The 17385-nt window shown below is 37.7% G+C and overlaps 2 protein-coding genes across 2 annotated transcripts; one reads left to right on the forward strand and one right to left on the reverse strand.

Moving 5' to 3' along the window:
* Positions 1–1891: 1891 nt before the first annotated feature.
* On the reverse strand, positions 1892–8680 carry LOC135466806 (adipocyte plasma membrane-associated protein-like). Its single transcript, XM_064744508.1, has 8 exons — positions 8505–8680; positions 7744–7842; positions 6596–6711; positions 6212–6304; positions 5407–5695; positions 4656–4790; positions 3659–3851; positions 1892–3019 (listed from the first exon to the last, which is right to left on the reverse strand). The coding sequence occupies exons 1-8, from the start codon at positions 8612–8614 to the stop codon at positions 2801–2803; spliced, it is 1254 nt and encodes a 417-aa protein (XP_064600578.1). The 5' UTR covers positions 8615–8680; the 3' UTR covers positions 1892–2800.
* Positions 8681–8880: 200 nt separating this feature from the next.
* Positions 8881–16452, forward strand: LOC135467749 (CDK-activating kinase assembly factor MAT1-like). Its single transcript, XM_064745582.1, is given in 9 exon segments — positions 8881–9049; positions 9052–9091; positions 9457–9609; positions 9988–10061; positions 12135–12238; positions 12586–12726; positions 13531–13659; positions 14192–14322; positions 14892–16452. Coding segments are annotated over 9 exon segments (981 nt in total). The 5' UTR covers positions 8881–9012; the 3' UTR covers positions 15064–16452.
* Positions 16453–17385: the final 933 nt, after the last annotated feature.

Raw genomic sequence — 17385 nt, forward strand, 5'->3', positions numbered from 1 at the left:
ATGTAACAAACACAACATAAAAAAACAGTTATATATATACATATATATATATATATTATGAACTTTGTTTGATTAAAAATGTCCAAATAAGTGAGTTATATATGTCCTCTAAAAGGAGTATATGATTGAAGTAGTCTGCTGTACCTGAAAAAACAGCCTTATTCATTATCCTTTGATCTTAGGATAATGATCACACAAGGACTTAACATTGACTGGACATGCTGGAGGCAGAGGACAATAGCTGTCTCCATCAAGGTGGCCAGATTACTGACTCACCTCTTGACATTAGTATACACTGGCTTGATCAGGTAGAGCGTCTGCTTCAGGGGTGATGGATCCAGGGCCAATCCTGGGTCGGGTCACATTTAAGACCTTAAAAGAAGATGTAATTTCCTCGCTTGACGTTCAGCATTAAGGGGATAGGGCAACGACTGGTTAACCCTTCTAAGTATAAGTGCTCGGACAGGGCGGCTTACTTGCCTTACTTACTTACATAGCCCCTGGCTTACATATACATATGGATGAATTTTACCCACAAAAATGGTAAACTTGCATTTTCTGGCCTTGTATAGTTGTAACACATACATAAGTCCTCAACAAACCAAAACGATAACATGTTAATGTTGTTCACATCCCAAAAAGTCACACCTTGTGTACAATTTTCACACACCAAAAAATTTAAACCTGCATGTTTGGACTTGTACACAGAAGTCTTAAGTAAAACACAAACAAAGATGACATGATTTATAAGAAAAATTACACATAAAAGTGGACTTTGTTTAAAAGTTTGAGACCCTGACATGAGAAGTACATGTAAGCGTGTATTAACGATATAATCTGGATTACAACATAATACATTGTACTGGTAAATACTGTACATGCCGTGGGTAAAACTCCATACAATTTCATAATATCTGTCTTGTAGGATACAATGTGTGCTTCTGAACCAAAAACAAAACATTAATGAAATAAGAGAAAAATTACATGAATTTCCCCCCAAAGATGAGAAGCTCTTTCAAAACCATACAAATGAAGTAACCACCCTGATATCTTTTCAGCCAAGTTCACGTTTCATCAAGCATTAAAGACACTGAAGAATATGCATGTTAATGATACATGTATGTAACAAGTTAACACATCCAGTAAAAATAACTTCCTACAGATGTTTTCACACCAAGACTTCACAGATGTGAAGATTCTTGATAAAAAGTGTATCCTCTTTGCACATCATGCATCTATCCTTGTTACCTGTATCTGCCCATGTTACCTGTATCTACCCTTGTTACCTGCATCTATCCTTTTTACCTGTATCTACCCTTGTTACCTGTATCTATCCTTGTTACCTGTATCTGCCCATGTTACCTGTATCTGCCCATGTTACCTGTATCTATCATTATTACCTGTATCTACCCTTGTTACTTGTATCTATCCTTGTTACCTGTATCTGCCCATGTTACCTGTATCTGCCCTTGTTACCTGCATCTATCCTTTTTACCTGTATCTATCCTTGTTACCTGTATCTGCCCATGTTACCTGTATCTACCCATGTTACCTGTATCTATCATTATTACCTGTATCTACCCTTGTTACTTGTATCTATCCTTGTTACCTGTATCTATCTACCTGTATCTACCCATGTTACCTGTATCTATCCTTGTTACCTGTATCTGCCCATGTTACCTGTATCTGCCCATGTTACCTGTATCTAACCATGTTAACTGTATCTGCCAAGTCAGGATTCTTCGAGCAATGTACATGTAAAAGATAAAAACACTAATGATGGCTGCATGACTGTGGCCATCTTGAACTGAGCATACAGTATAATCCGCATCTGTATTGCATGTATGTACAGCACCGCCTACCAGTACATATAACAAATGTTTCCAGTCCTTAACCACTTTTACATACCCACACACAGTCTTACAGCCTTATCCTGTATAAATCATGTCCAGATGCATGTATGTAATTATATGTATAAAAATGTATTGATTGTATACAATATATTTCTCTCTTGTAACTGCCTTAGAAACATGTAAACACGCTTCGTAAACAACAGACTCATCGCCACATTATATTGTTTTACACACAACATCTGTTTAGATACAATACTTGTCAGGCTTGTTCGCAAGAACCATCTGATGTTCCCCATGCATGTTTTCATGAGACAGGCTGCTCGTGAAGGAATAAATGAATGATTAGGGTTCTACTAATGCCAGAGAATGGCAGTATGTCAGCCATTTTGTGACTAGAAGACGTTAACAGCCAGTATTAAAGGCAGCTTGTGAATTAGTGTGAGCATCATATTATGTGCCACCCATCTGATAACTGGGAAACACCCACTATAGCTGAGCTGCTCTTGATTCAGTTAACAGAAGTAATGAGCTCATTTAACAAGGCTTTGAACCCTGGTCTTTAATGAACTTTAACACATGTATTGAAAAATTTCTTCCTGCTCCTTATCAGTTTCACTTCAGTTTGACTACCCAGTACCTAGTTTATAAAAATTGGAGAGAATGTAAATCAATTGGCTGGCTACAGTTTTCCATTAAAAAAGAAAGACGAATCGGCAAGTTAGGTCTCGCACGAGTTCACACATATTTGCACGAAACAGGGTGGGGGGTGGGGGGTGGTCTCGCAATCTAAAGCAGGTGATTTTACAGTATTGGCTAGGTTGAATATACATGTACATCCCACAGTTGGGCCTGTCAGCTCAATGACGCCGTTAGCAGCTATCATACCGTAAAATCACCTCTCTTAGCTACGTTAGTTTGCAAGAGCCACCAATGTCACTAATCTGAAACTATGACTTTTTTGTTTGCTGCGTCAAATACACTTTGCCCATATAAGGTGAATAATATGAGCCTAGATATAGCACTCCGTCCTTGTCAGCCAAGTCACATGTACTTCCCACCTTCTCTCCTGTAGGGTCGTGTAAACTCCGTATGATTTTTCCAGACTGGTCAATCTCCAAAGCAAGGCCATACTTTGGCAACATCTTCATCATTACTTCCTGGGGGAGCTGAGAGAAAATAAAATAAGAAACACAGTGCCAGTTTCAAATACAATCAAATCAAAATTATTAAACCTGTTGTACTTTTCCTTTAAAGACAATATCTTTCCAAGTAAAACTTCCTATACTGTAAAAGTGCCATATGCCATACTGACAGACCACACTTTTAACAATCTGTGATAACCACATGTTAACTCTTATGCCAACTGCTCACAGGGATCATGGTAAGGTATGTGTGCATGCAGTTCATCAAATAGACATTATCAGAAAATAATAGCATCTGCTCCACAAAAAAACTCCACCTACTTTGCAGGATGACAAACAACAAAGCTTATACTTACTTCATATCACTGAATGACACCCACTTAGTCCCATTATACTTACACTGTTTCAATCAGCACCACCATACTTCATAAACAATTAGCTATAACACTGGTGCAACAGCATTTCTGCACCTTTACATACATAAATGTTTTTCTAAACCTGGCATCCAAGACATATATCTAAGCCTCAATCTTTGTAAACATAATGTAAACATTCAAACAGTCAGTCTCATTGGCTAATAACACAGTATAAGAAATGCTGTAGGTACAGTGCCTAGAACTTAGAACCTTGCTCTTCATCAAGCCATGCTTAATTCACGGGTACCTTGGCCATTAGACTTCTCATCCAGGGATAAGGGGCAGTGAACTCCAACATGGAAAATCTGTCCCTTGATCTTACTGCTGCCAGTCCTACCCAGAACCCGCCAGAACTACTCTTCTGTATGTTGTCTGGAAATCCAGGTAGGTTATTGTTGACAATCTCCATGGCACCTTTGTTGGCACCTGACAGGTGATACCTATAGAATCACAACAACACTAATAAAAAGCCCGAAAATAGTCTGTGTATTACTTAATACCGCCATGAACAGGGTTGTTACAGTCATGAACAAAACCACATTGTAATATTAAATTACTGAATAAATGTCCCATTCATGAACTGTCATCAAAAGCCATAAATTCCTAAAATTTGAACAAAGTCATAAACAAGTCTTGAATTTTCTATGAGCATCTGCATGTGGACATGTGCAGTATGTAGTGATGTTATTTAAATGACATATTCATTATGATATTGAAATAAAGGTATCTGAATTACTGTTCAATTATGCAATACTGTTTGTCAGATTTTATTTTTGACTTGGTAGAACTCCTGTATTATTTTAAGATCTGGTTATGAAAAGTCATGAATTGGAGTCAAATTTGGTCATGAAAAGTCATGAATTGGAGTCAAATTTGGTCATGAAAAGTCATGAATTCTTGTTTTGAAAAATCTGTGGCAGCCCTGAAATATGCGAAAGCACTGAAATACCAAAAAGGATTATACATGTAAAAGATAACAAATCACCACTTTGACATCAACATTTCAAATAAAGTTTTCATGAATATTAATGTATGCCATACATAAAATGCAACACTAATTACACATTTTAAACACACAGAAAAACAGCCGTGTGTCATAGCCCTCTTTCCAAACCTGAAACCAGAAAAAGTAAAATTTTTGGATAATATTAAAAACATACAAAAGAAAATCTACACAAAATGATCAAGCAATTAAGAATTAACAAAAAAAGCATTTCAAAAAAAACACATTTCAGACAACTCACTTCCACAGCCTAGCCTTTGTTGTTTCTGCCATTATCAAGAAGTCTTCACCCCTGGAGAGTTCCAAACCATTAGGAAAACTCAGCCCTGAGGCAAGTACAGTTGTGGTGTTATGGACTGGGTCATACTGTATCAACCTGTTCAAAATAAGACATTCACTGAAAATCACATATAAATATAACATGCAATTTTTTATTTATTACAACCCGGCACAAAATATGTCTACGCTTTAAGACATGTTGGTGTTTACGCTTAGACATAACTAATAATCCAACAGAATCCATTGTGAAGATGTCACTCCACAAGGGGACATCACTCTGTCGTTATAATGTCATATCTGGAAATATATTTCATGAATACTACATTATAAATGCATGAGATACAGTATAATTTATTTGAAATTTCAGTAAATCATCGAATTGCTGTTATCATTATAAATAAAGTGTGGACTGATCATCAGTCCAAAAGTATGGTTTGATTAAAACTTACATATGTGGGAGTAAGAACTCTATACAATATTAAAAAGAAAAAAAAAAGGTATACGAGACACACTGAGAGAGTTACTTCCCTTTCTATTGGACACTCAAAACCAAACTGACATGATTGATGTAGAACAGGAAGCAGACACTACTGGATACACATATTTTAAATGAAATGAATTAAAACTGCAAAACAGCAACTTAAAAAGCACAGCAATAGTCATTTTTTTCTAGGAACACCTAAGACAAAAAGGTTAGTTTATCCACAAAGTACCTGCCAGTCATATCTGCCTCTAAGATACTGAATCTGAAATGCCTCCTATCCCATCTGGTACTAGAATGTGTGAAGTAAATCATGCCACTGCTGGCAATGACCACAGCATTGAACAGTTTGGCCAATTCTCCATCAATGGGAGCTGTGTGTGGCCATAAAACATGGACATCTCCTGTGGCAACATTGACTTTGTGAAGGCCCAGATAAGCATCACAGACAATCAGGTAGCCATCATTGTCAAACCTCATCCCTAATGGCCGACCACATGTGGGCTCATTTTCAAAACCTCCTGAAACATAGATTAAGCATGCATTTTACTTAGCAGGCATATGACTGGTTTATGCAAGTAATGGAATGTGGAATACTTAGCATATACCATGCTAATATATTGCCAAGGTTTCTGGATGGAGAAAACATGGCTTTAGAAAAGCTTTGTCAACTAGTAGAACTTGTTAAATTCAAACACCTACATATACTTGGTTTTGGGACTTTTTGGTCCAATCTTCCTGAAGAGCTCTATCAAAAAAAATTCAATAACTTTTACAGTAAGTTGAAGATCTTCAACTTCAATAATTTCCATGAATTCTTTGTTCCTGTGAAATTAGAAACATTTTCTGCCCAACCTTACAACTGAAGAATTAAACTGGTACATATGCTTTATTTCTAATTGTAGATAGACATATTTTTCCTAAGAAATATCATTTCATAAAATACACAGCCCAACAAGAAAAGAAAATCAAATCAAATATACTTGTACAATTTCATATCACACAAATTTACATGTACACAAAAAAAGTGGAATTACCACATGGTTCTTGTCCAAACCTAGCCAAAACACGTATTTCTCCCTTGTGTATATCCAGTATCTTCCCATCAGCTGTGCCTGTGTACATGTGATCTGTGCAAATAAAATGTCAAGAGTTGTTCACTTCTAAATATATTGGTACTCAGGTTTATGGGTGGAGGAAACTTCAATTGAGGCAGTTCCCAGGGTATTCTCAGAAAGAGGGCCATGACAACAATCACACTGAATTGACACAAAATGTATAAGTCTCCTCAATATACAGGACTATCTCTCAACTAAATTAAAACTGAAAATTAACACAGAATGTTACCCTAGAAACAATTTTATTACATGGTAACTTTTCAATACATCCTATGAATCTACTGTGAACAAGTGATTTATTACCTCCCTTTATGACGATGGACTCCGGACCTAACACCTCATTTTGATACAGGTGCTGGGCTTTAGACAAAATGTCATTAGGTTTCAGAACACCCTCTAAAGCTGGAGCCTCTGGGAACCTGTTATAGATACACAATATAATCATGTTAGTATTGCTTAAATATAAGTTGCAAAGGAAAACAATTCAGTATTTCAACGAATCCCTTGTCTCTGGCCGGGTTTGATCCTCCGCCTTGCGCATTCTAGTGATTGAAAGGCATGTGCCCATAATCATTACACTACTACTTAGATAGCAAGTAACACAAAATCCATACTGCAATACTAAAATTACATATCTGTATCATTTTCGTAGTTAAATAGTAGAGGATTATAACTTGATCCCCAGAGGAAACTACAAACATTTTTAGAAATGATTTATAACCAGATACGATGTTACTTCACTTTTGACTGATTTCAATATGATGCGAAACCACAACCGTAACAGTTTACTGCAATCTCTTATGAATCAACAATTGCTCATACAATATAGACAATTCCCATTTATAAACACAAAAACAACATAGCAGGGCATCTCGTGGAAAATATACATTTTGTCCTTATTTATTTAATTATTTATTTAGTTATATAAAAATATATATAATATATAATAATATATAAAAATTTATACAACTTAAGTGATTGCATTGGTGAGAGGCTTCTGGGTCTTTGCACCATGCTGGCTTGCTAACCATCTTGGTTCCAGAGGTTCCCTGTTGTCCTTGGAAAGAACCTGCTAGCAATAATTATTTATTTTATTTATTTGATTGGTGTTTTACGCCTACTCAAAATATTTCACCTACACGATGGCAGCCAGCATTATAGCGGGAGGAAAGTGGGCAGAGCCCAGGGGAAGCTCACGACCATCCGCAGGTTGCTGCCAGAACTTCCCACTTAAGAAGAGGAAGCCAGCATGAACTGGATTTGAATTCACAGCGCCCACATTGCTGAGAGAATTCTGGGTCATTTACACTGTGCTAGCGCGCTAACCAACTAAGCCCTGCTGGCAATATGCCAATGTGGTTTGCATTCACACTTGTCGGTGCGGTTATAATAAGCCTTGAGGCTCTGCGTATTACATGTATATTTTAATTACTGAATTAATTCAATCTCACCTATGTGAAATGGGATCGATTGGAGAGGGTAGTAGAATGAGGATGAGAAAGGATGCAAACAGCACCAGCACAAAGATTTTGAGAATGGTCCATGTGCAGCTGTAAGAAAATCAAACAAACCACAAAATCATAATAATAATTATCCCTTCACAATTAATGTAATAAGTTGGGCTACAGAATATCATTATGATTAAGCTTATAATAACAGCTAAAACTATAATATACATGTAATGCATGCTAAAATTCACTATATACGAGAAGGAAAATCAGACCATGTAAGTGAGTTATAATTCACTTTTACGAAATCACTTAAATGTTAATTATTACTAAACATGGCTATCACGATTTAAGGAGCACATGTTAATTCAGGTATGAATCACTCTCATGAACACAAAGTGTAGAAGGCGAAGGCACGCAGATGTCTGGTTTTACCAAACTATTAGGCAAACTGACAATCGTCTACTGAGTTATCATATCAATGTACATGACCCAGGATATATTCCACAAACCAAGTTTTGACTCAAATGTCATGAATGTATTAAGCTACAATAAATTCAACTGGTTGGCTACTGCACAGTACTCATAGATATTCAAATTATTTGTCTTCGCTTAAGACGCCTTCAGAGTTCCAAACTAGCTTTGTGGAATCCTGTACGTGACAGTGACAGTGATAGCGGCAGCAAAAGACACTTGCACATGCTAGTTGTCACTGGCTGGAGTAGCAGTATACATTGTACTGTACACATTCAAAAATCCAGCACCTGTGAGATTCCACCTCAAATTCGTCCTCCTCTATGAATGGACTTGTGGATTTGTTCCCTCGTTGTGAAGAACCTTTACTTTTTCTATGTCTAGCTTCCTGGCCAGCCATCACACTGCCACTCTAAACTACAACTTGTTGTAGTTTGAAGGCACTTCATGTACAATGCGACACAAACAGTTGTACAAGCCTACTAGGGTCACATTGACCGCACACAGAATACTATATTCTTGTTTAAAAATTGTACCCACATTGTATACATAGATGGCGCTTCTGTTTATACAGTCGACAGTTTCCATCCAGTTATGTTGTTGTGTAAGGTACCAAAAATGCCTTTTGTTTGGCTAAGAGTCTTGTAAACTCTTATTAATTTACGAAATAGTGTCATTTGAGAGCTGGATTGGTCCTCGACAGATGAGTCGAGAATCGGTTGTCTGCTGAACAAGACGTGGGGATTTCCATTTTCCACTTTTAGTTTCTGGTGTTTATGCCGGTTCAGTGCTAAAACAATGGATGACCAGGGGTGTCCGAGATGTAAAACGACAAAAACAGAAATCCATCGCTGGTATTGATGGTAAATGTGTGCGGGTCACACGCTGTAAGTATACCCATGGTATATTAGGGTGTAAGTCACCGAGACCCCAGTAATCGTAATTCCAACACTAAACTTAATGGACGGCCATCGCAAAAGCAAAATCATTTTTAGCACGGCCATGCAAATAAATAAAAGTAAATATACATCACGTAAATTTACCAGTAATAGCAACCAGTGTTGTATCATTAGCTGGCCATGAGTATTATGTCACATGAGAAAGTGAGAATTCGCACTTGAGATGGACGGCCCTTCGTATCGGACATGTACAGTGTGTGTACAACGTATGTATTGGCAATATTGTAAGTCAATAAGCTCTGGAACATTATCTCTTACTGCAATGTAATTTTCAATTATGCAGATGTGAAAATTGTGTGGATCTACTATTTTTGCGAGGGACTGGAGCATGTCCAGTATGCAACACACCTCTCCGAAGAAATGATTTTCGTGTACAGCAGTTTGAGGATTCTGCAGTGGAGAAGGAAATAGACATCAGACGGAAGATTCTCAGAGAGTAAGACCCCCTCCCAAGCATTTCTGTAGCATAGATGCTTTATACCATACTTCAGAATATTTCACTTATACGACAGCAGCCAGATGGTGGAAGAAAACTTGGCAGAGTGCAAGGGATTCCCATGACCATCTGCAGGTTGAATTTTAAACTTAGGAAATAGGAATCATCATTTTTTATTAGCTTACTCATTACATTTGGAATTTCATGGAAAAGGTTTTTTTTTTAAATATATTCATTCAACAGATTGAGTGTATGGTTGATGTAATTACACATTTTAGAGAAGGGTAAAAAAATAATTTGTTGGTCTGCCGGTAATTTCTTTATCATCATCTGCATGCATCCGTCCTCATCTGTGTCTTTGTTTTTGTTTTTTTTCAGTTTCAATAAGAAAGAAGAGGACTTCGCTAGTGAGAGAGAATATGATGATTATTTAGAAATGATAGAAAATATCAGTAAGTTGAAAGAACCAGTGCTCTGATAGGAGACATTTTGCTGCAAAAAAATTTCAGTCTTGTAACAAAAAGTTGTTTCTTAAGAAAATCAAGCACTTTGAAGAGTGAGGAAACAGAAGATGGCAGCTTTCAAGAGTTTAAAGCTTTCAGTAATTTCAAAACGTCACAGCAGTAAATCTGATGTGGAATGAACACAGCTTTCATGTCGCCATTTTAAGGTAGGCTAGCCACATAGGTTAAGACACCCTTAAAGAGCTATTTCGGCCAAGGTTGTTCTGTTGATGAATGGAAGAAAAAAGGTATCCTGTCCAGTACAAAATGCGTCCATTCATTTACTATGCATGAATTTTCTCAGACCTTCAAATAATCCTACTTATATCAAGTGCTTACAGAAACAAAATTTTCGTGCAAATTCCTTGAACGACATCATTTTCCCAGGGCGACGTCATTTTTCGTGGAGTGATGTAATCTGCAGCTCATTCACAGATGACATGTTCTTCTGAGCTATACAGTCATGGTAGTGTCACATAGTTTAATATGATGTCACACCAGGAATTTGTATGGAAATGCCCGAATTTTATTTTTTGCACTGAATTGTGCTACATGGCCTTTGAATTGCCCAAGAAGCTTAACATGCCTAGATGTGATAACCATACTATGTACCCATGTCGTGTACTAGCAATTTTTGTCTGACATGTTTATGCATTGGAATGGTTCTTTAAGTATTTTGTTGAAAGTAAACAAGAGAAAGATAGGGAACAGAAAACAAGTGCATTTAGGACACCATGATTTCAGTCTAGCTAAGTCTATGCTTCCGCAAAGATATAGTGTTCCCAGGTTAGGTTTCTATAAGTATAACTTATGGCAACCAGTCTGTTTTGATTACATGTTTAAGAAGATATGCACTTAAGCATTCTGGCCAGTTGAAGAGTACTTGGCCTCAGGCCATTCTTCAGAGTTTCTTTGTTCAACTAGGTATAACCCGGCCCTGTCAGAAAAAAATAGGGTTGGTCAAGTTGGACTTTCTTTACTTTTTTATTCTGGCTAATTTAAAAGGTAGAAGCTTTAATGAATTTAACATTGTGAGAAAAAAAATAACTTTTATCGTATTCCGAATACAATCTGTGTAGCCGAGCCCTGTTTTCTAGAGTGGGTTAGGTTAGCCCCAGGAAACATATTTTTACTGATGGCGTTAATGCAGTGTTCACTATGCAGCACTATTGTGATTTTGTTTGCAGTGTAGCACAGCTAAAAGATGATGATTGCATCTAACAGTTCACCTCTCATAACACTTCCCTAGGTTTTCTGCATCACTGGGTACAATCTTAAGTTCTGAAAACTCATAAATATCATCAGTTTGCTCTTCTGGGCAAAGTCATCTGTTTACGGTAACAACAGATGAACATTTTAATTTAGGCTTCTGGCTGAACATCTGGCATTAGAGTTGCCTTAACTCCACTTTATTATTTTATTAGTCTTTTATGCTGTTTGCAAGAATATTCAGAAAGAACCATGATCATGTTTATGGAACCCTAGCTAGGCTGTTTTGGAAGAGTGCGGCATCCCGCCATGGAAATGCGCACCCTGCCCCTTGAGTGGAGAGTACCTTTGCTTCATGCTCCTTTTGATTTCTAGCTATAGGTGTCTGTGTGGAGGAAGCCATCTTAAACCCATTGTTGGCATGCAAACCGCAGCAGCTCCACAGGTACATGACAGCTCTCATGACTAAATGCTGTGCCTAAACAGACAGGGAGGGTTTCAAGCAACATTGTTTGTCATGAGCTAGTGAAATGTCACAATACATGATAATGTTTGTACATAATGATTTATAGTTGTATTCACATAGATTGTGCCATTGACATTTGTGAAACGTCTAAGATGAAGTTCAGTGCATGTCCACTTAATAGTGGTAAAGGTTATATTGAATAAATTAGATGCTTGGGAAGACCGAAAGTTGGTTTTTAATTTATTTACATCTAACATTGTATACCTAATGGCCATATTTTTATGCTCTATTGCTATGGCACTGCACATGCCTTATGTAAAAACGAAAGATTTTTGTGTGCATTCCAGTTTACAATTTAAATAATAACATTGATGTGGAGGCCACAAAGAGAATGGTAGAACAGTACAAGAAGGAGAACAAAAAGCAAATAGCCCAGAATAGACCCAAAATGGTAAGTTCACAAAAATTACATTCTACTTGTATTACACTCAATTATCGTAAAATATCATTTGATTTTGTATAATGATCTTATTGGGTATATATTTTGTTTTCAAAAGCAAGACAGATTACTAGTGATTTTATTCACGTCTAACCCTGGTCCGATGACAAGATATTATCCAAAAATTGAATCTGGTACTGTTGTTTCCACCACTCAGGGACTGCCGTTGTTAAAGTGAAACATTCTTGAGTACGGTACAGACCTAAACACTATTCAGATTAATTAAATTAAATTAATTTTATTCCACTGAAGAATTTTGCTTGACCAGTTTTATTGATGTGAACTCTTTTCATCGACAGAGTAAAGATGATGAACTGTTAGAAATGTTGATTGAGGAAGAGAAGCAGTTAGCCAACATGAGATATGAGGAGACGAAGCAGGAGGCCATCCAGGAGAGGCAGATGAAGAAGAAGAACAAGGAAGCTCTGATAGATGAATTGGTGAGTGTGGTTTCGTTGATGAATTGGTGAGTTTGTTCTGATAGATGAATTGGTGACTGTGGTTTGGTGGATGAATGGGCAAGTTTGTTCAGATAGATGAATAGATAACTAGTTTGGCGGTTGAATTGGTGAGTTCGTTCATGAGATGAATGGGTGAGTTTGTTCTGAAGGATGAATTGGTGAGTTTGTTCTGGTGGGTGAATTGGTGAGTTTGTTCTGATGGTGAATTGATGAGTTTGTGCTGATGGGTGAATTGGTGAATGTGCTTTGCTGGAAGATTTGGCAAGTGTGCATGGGTGGATGAATTGGTGTGTGCTCTTCTAGATGAATTGGTGGGTGTTCTCTTGACAGAAAAATTGATGAGTGTGCTCTGTTAGGTTGATTTGTGGGTGTACTTTAATAGATTTGTTTTCTGTGCTCCGATATTTGAATTTGTGACTGTACCCTAATAGATCTTTTGTGGGTGTCCTCTGTTAGACGAATTGGTGTGTAATGTAATAGTTTAATCGGTGAGTGTACCTGAAATATATGGTCATTGAGTCATCAGACATCACATGTTTTTACTAGGGTATGATACATGTAAATTTAAGCTACACATATCACTTGTCACTGACTCATGAAGTAATTTATCACCTATCTGTTACACAGGATGAACCTGCACGATTGAATGGGAAAATAACTACAAGTAATACAGTTTAGTGCCATGTTCTAGTTACATCTTTATTCTTGTGAAACATGACATATCTATATATATCAGCCCTTTATTCAGTAGTGTTTTGGTTCATACCACATATTTCCTTCCAGATGTTCTCTGAGAGTTCGGCCTCCTCTATTCTGGATCGTCACAAGGCAGAACTAGACCGGCAGGCAGAAACAAAGGCTGCGGCAGCCACAAAAAAAGCAGCTACCAAGTTCTCTACAGGAATTTCATTTGTGAGTGCATGCACATGTGAATCACGGGGAGACTAATATGTTAGAGACAAGAAGTAAATGACCTCAAATTTCACCCATAAAAATGCATTTTTATAGGCAAATATGTCAGAAAATGTCACTTTTGGTGCTAAAACTTACGGGTTTCCAATCGAATATCTTCCCATGTTCCAAGCAAACCCCAAAAATTTTAAACTCAGTAGAGCTCTCAGAATCAGGAAAAATGGGCAAGTTTGACATGGATGAAATTTATGGCCTTACATCTATATATCTGACAGATGTCTCCAATAAATAAATCTAGCATTATTTGTTTACCTGGCTTCTGGTGGTGTTGTTAATATGTTGCCAAAGTGTAGCAGCAGTATAGTAAAGGATTCATGTTCTGTAGATGTATATTCTGTTGTCTTGGATGTGCATTTTAATTTTATTAATAAAAAATATTTTGCACTTTACGTACTGTAGATGTATATTCTGAGGTTTTGGTTAGACATTTTAATTCTGTTTGAAATGTCTTTGATCTGTTTATTGTTGACAGTTTTCACAGTCCTCTGGTGGAGACTTCATTCAACCTAAGAGAGAGGAGGCCCCACTGTTCTCACACACACCTGTGGACTTTGAAATACTGGGACCAAGACTACCTGAAGAGGACGAACTGGAAACCATGGGGTACGTTAGCAGTAGGCAGAATACAACACACACATGTATAATCAAGGAATTCAGCAAATGTGTTCAGCAACCATATTTGGAAACTGGCCAATTTTAGAGCAGCAATTTGCAGATGTCTCTTAATATCAGTTCGTCTGCATGGCATATATATTATAGGGAATGATCAATTTTACGAATACAGCACATAATGGGAACGTTTGCCAGTAACTTACCGAAGGAAGGTGGTTTACCTTTGGCACTCCATCCATTGAACAGGCTTTCATGAGTAAGGTGTTTAACAACAATCAAATATTTATTTATTTATTTATTTATTTATTTATTTATTGGGAGAAAATTGAGCAGACAACAAATAATATATGAGCACATGTCTGTTCACACATGTCTGCACAAGTTTATTGTTGGGGTTTTGTCACAATGTGAAGAAAGCCTTACAACCCATGAAGGTAACTTTGGGAATTGATTTAACTTGTCATTATGTATTTTCATGACTTATTCATGATTTCATCTGATTGTCCCATGGAAATTTCTGTCTGATTATGTATCCTGTGTTTTATTTCTTCCTTTCCCAGGTACTTGTCAAATATTCGCAAGGCTACGGGCTCTGACATGGGTGGTGGCTATGAGGCCCGGTATGCCTGTGGTAGGGCACTGCAAGATGCTTTGTCTGGACTGTTCTTCATGTTGGACAAGTCACAGAAACCAGGCCCATCAGGAGACACAACTGTGCCTGGCACGGGGTAATTGTGGTCTGCAGACAAGCTCCAAGTGCATCAGAAGATACAGTTGTGGACGCAGACAAGCTCCAAGTGCATCAGCAGATGCAGTTGTGGATGCAGACAAGCTCCAAGTGCATCAGGAGACGCAGTTGTGTCTGCAGACGAGCTCCAGGTGCATCAGGAGACACAGTTGTGGCCACTGACAGGCTCCAAATCCATCAGGAGACACAACTGTGTCTACAAACTCTTCGGATAACTCTGCCGATGAGTTGTTCTTTAACCTACAGGTCTGGGAAGAGAGCACAGGTGTAGTAATCACATCTTTGTCCAGCTTAAACACAACTATTGTTCAAACTCATTATCCAGGGTTAAGCCCAAGAACATTGATCTTTTTAAAATTTGTGACAGGATCCAATCACATGGGAGAACTGTACAATGCCACCCAAAGCTGAACTGTGTGGAGTTTCTCTCCAGTTAGAAGGCATGATGCCGCATCGTACTTTGTTATCAATGATGGATATTGCCATCACCATTGCATTGTCACAAGTTAAGACCTTGTCAACACAACATTGCCAACAAGTGACAAATGTCTACATGCATAGATGGATCTTCTCAAATGATATGGAGAGAACCTGGGCCCAGTTTCACAAAGAAGTATGCGATATTTATTTATCGTACATTTGTTGTACGATATTTTGTACGTCACTGTAAACATACCATTGTCTTATATGTGCGATATCGTACAAATGCGACATCTTTGTGAAAGTGGCCCCTGGTGAAAGGTTCCTCTAGGTCCCATGCTGTGTGCTGTTTTGTCTGCTATATTGTTGCTGTATTGCTGTACTGTTTTTGTACATGTATGTTTTGCAGTTTGTGTATTGTTCAGTTTGCTATTTTGCTACTTCAGTACAGCTTTACTGTTTCCAGGATGATTTTCCGTTTCTGTATTCTTTCTGTATCTGTTATATTTCACAGTTCTATAGTGCACATGTCTTGCACTATCACACTTCATTTGGAGAATAATACATACCTCAGCTTGAGACTGAGGCGTTACCATACACACACAGTGTATTCATGAAGGTGCATATTTAATGCAGGTGCGTGTTTCGTGTGATCCTTCCGTAGATAATATATATACCAAATTCAGATCGTCCTTCATGTGTATTAAAAAAGGATACCAGCTTTGCTTACTTATCAACAAATAGAAGGTATATATGTCATTCCTGTCACCAGTATAGCATTTATTTGAATCAGTCTTTTTGATCATTAACCAAATAATGTGTAAAAACCATTTCTGTCACTAAAAGTTCTTAATTTAACCACATTAGCCACATTTGAACTACATGTGTTTGGAGAACATTTTCCACTGTCTGTGATAGTTTGATACATACATGGACATATTTTCATATTAAATATGTGGTAAAAAAATATTGACATGGGGTTGTTGTGTTCTCTTGTAACCTGTCTCCCATAATTGTTATTGCTGGCAGACTGGACAAATGAGATATTGTAGTAGGCTGCTAGCCCATGATCACTTTTGATGATGTTGTCACTTGTTGAGCTATGGCCAGGCTTGTCAGAAAGTTTATCAGTAATTGCTTACCTTTTGTACTGGTTTTTCTACCCCATGCCTTCATCTACGGCCGACTGGCCCCGATAGCACAGTTGGTAGAGCGTCCGCATTGGGAGCGGTAGGTCCAGGGTCAATCATGGGTCGAGTCAAACCTAAGACCTTAAAAGAGGAAGTTGTAACTTCCTCGCTTGGCGTTCAGCATGAAGGGGATAGTGCAACGACTGATTGACCCGTATCAGTATAATGGCTCGGGCGGGGCGGCTTACTTGCCTTCTGTAGGGCGTCTCAGTGAAGCAGCACTAGATAAAAGAGCGTGATAAAAGAGCACTGGACGGAAATTCGTCTTGCAACAAGGAGGCACATTACATACACTCTAAGGATTCCTTCGTCGTCATATGACTAAAAAATTGTGGAGTACGACGTTAAACCCCAAGCACTCACTCACCACTCACACATTACTCACTCATCTACCGGCGAGTATCACACATTTGGTATAGGCAAAATAATCTGTAGTAACCAAGATATTGTAATTGTAATTGTTTATTTGTTTACTGAGGATTTCCCACAGCTCTATAGCCACGGGAGGATCTCCTCAACATAAAATCAACGTATATACATAAAATAACATAGAAAACAAAGAGAACAAATGACATGTACATGTACAGAATAAGGTGATGGGAACAAAGAAAGATCAAAATCAAATCATATTACTGCTGGGCTTGGATGGTGAATCTATTGCACATGCTGATAACATTATGTACAGATTTTAACATC

Source organism: Liolophura sinensis, chromosome 6 (genome assembly GCF_032854445.1).
Source record: "Liolophura sinensis isolate JHLJ2023 chromosome 6, CUHK_Ljap_v2, whole genome shotgun sequence".
Taxonomy (NCBI): Eukaryota; Metazoa; Mollusca; class Polyplacophora; order Chitonida; family Chitonidae; genus Liolophura; species Liolophura sinensis.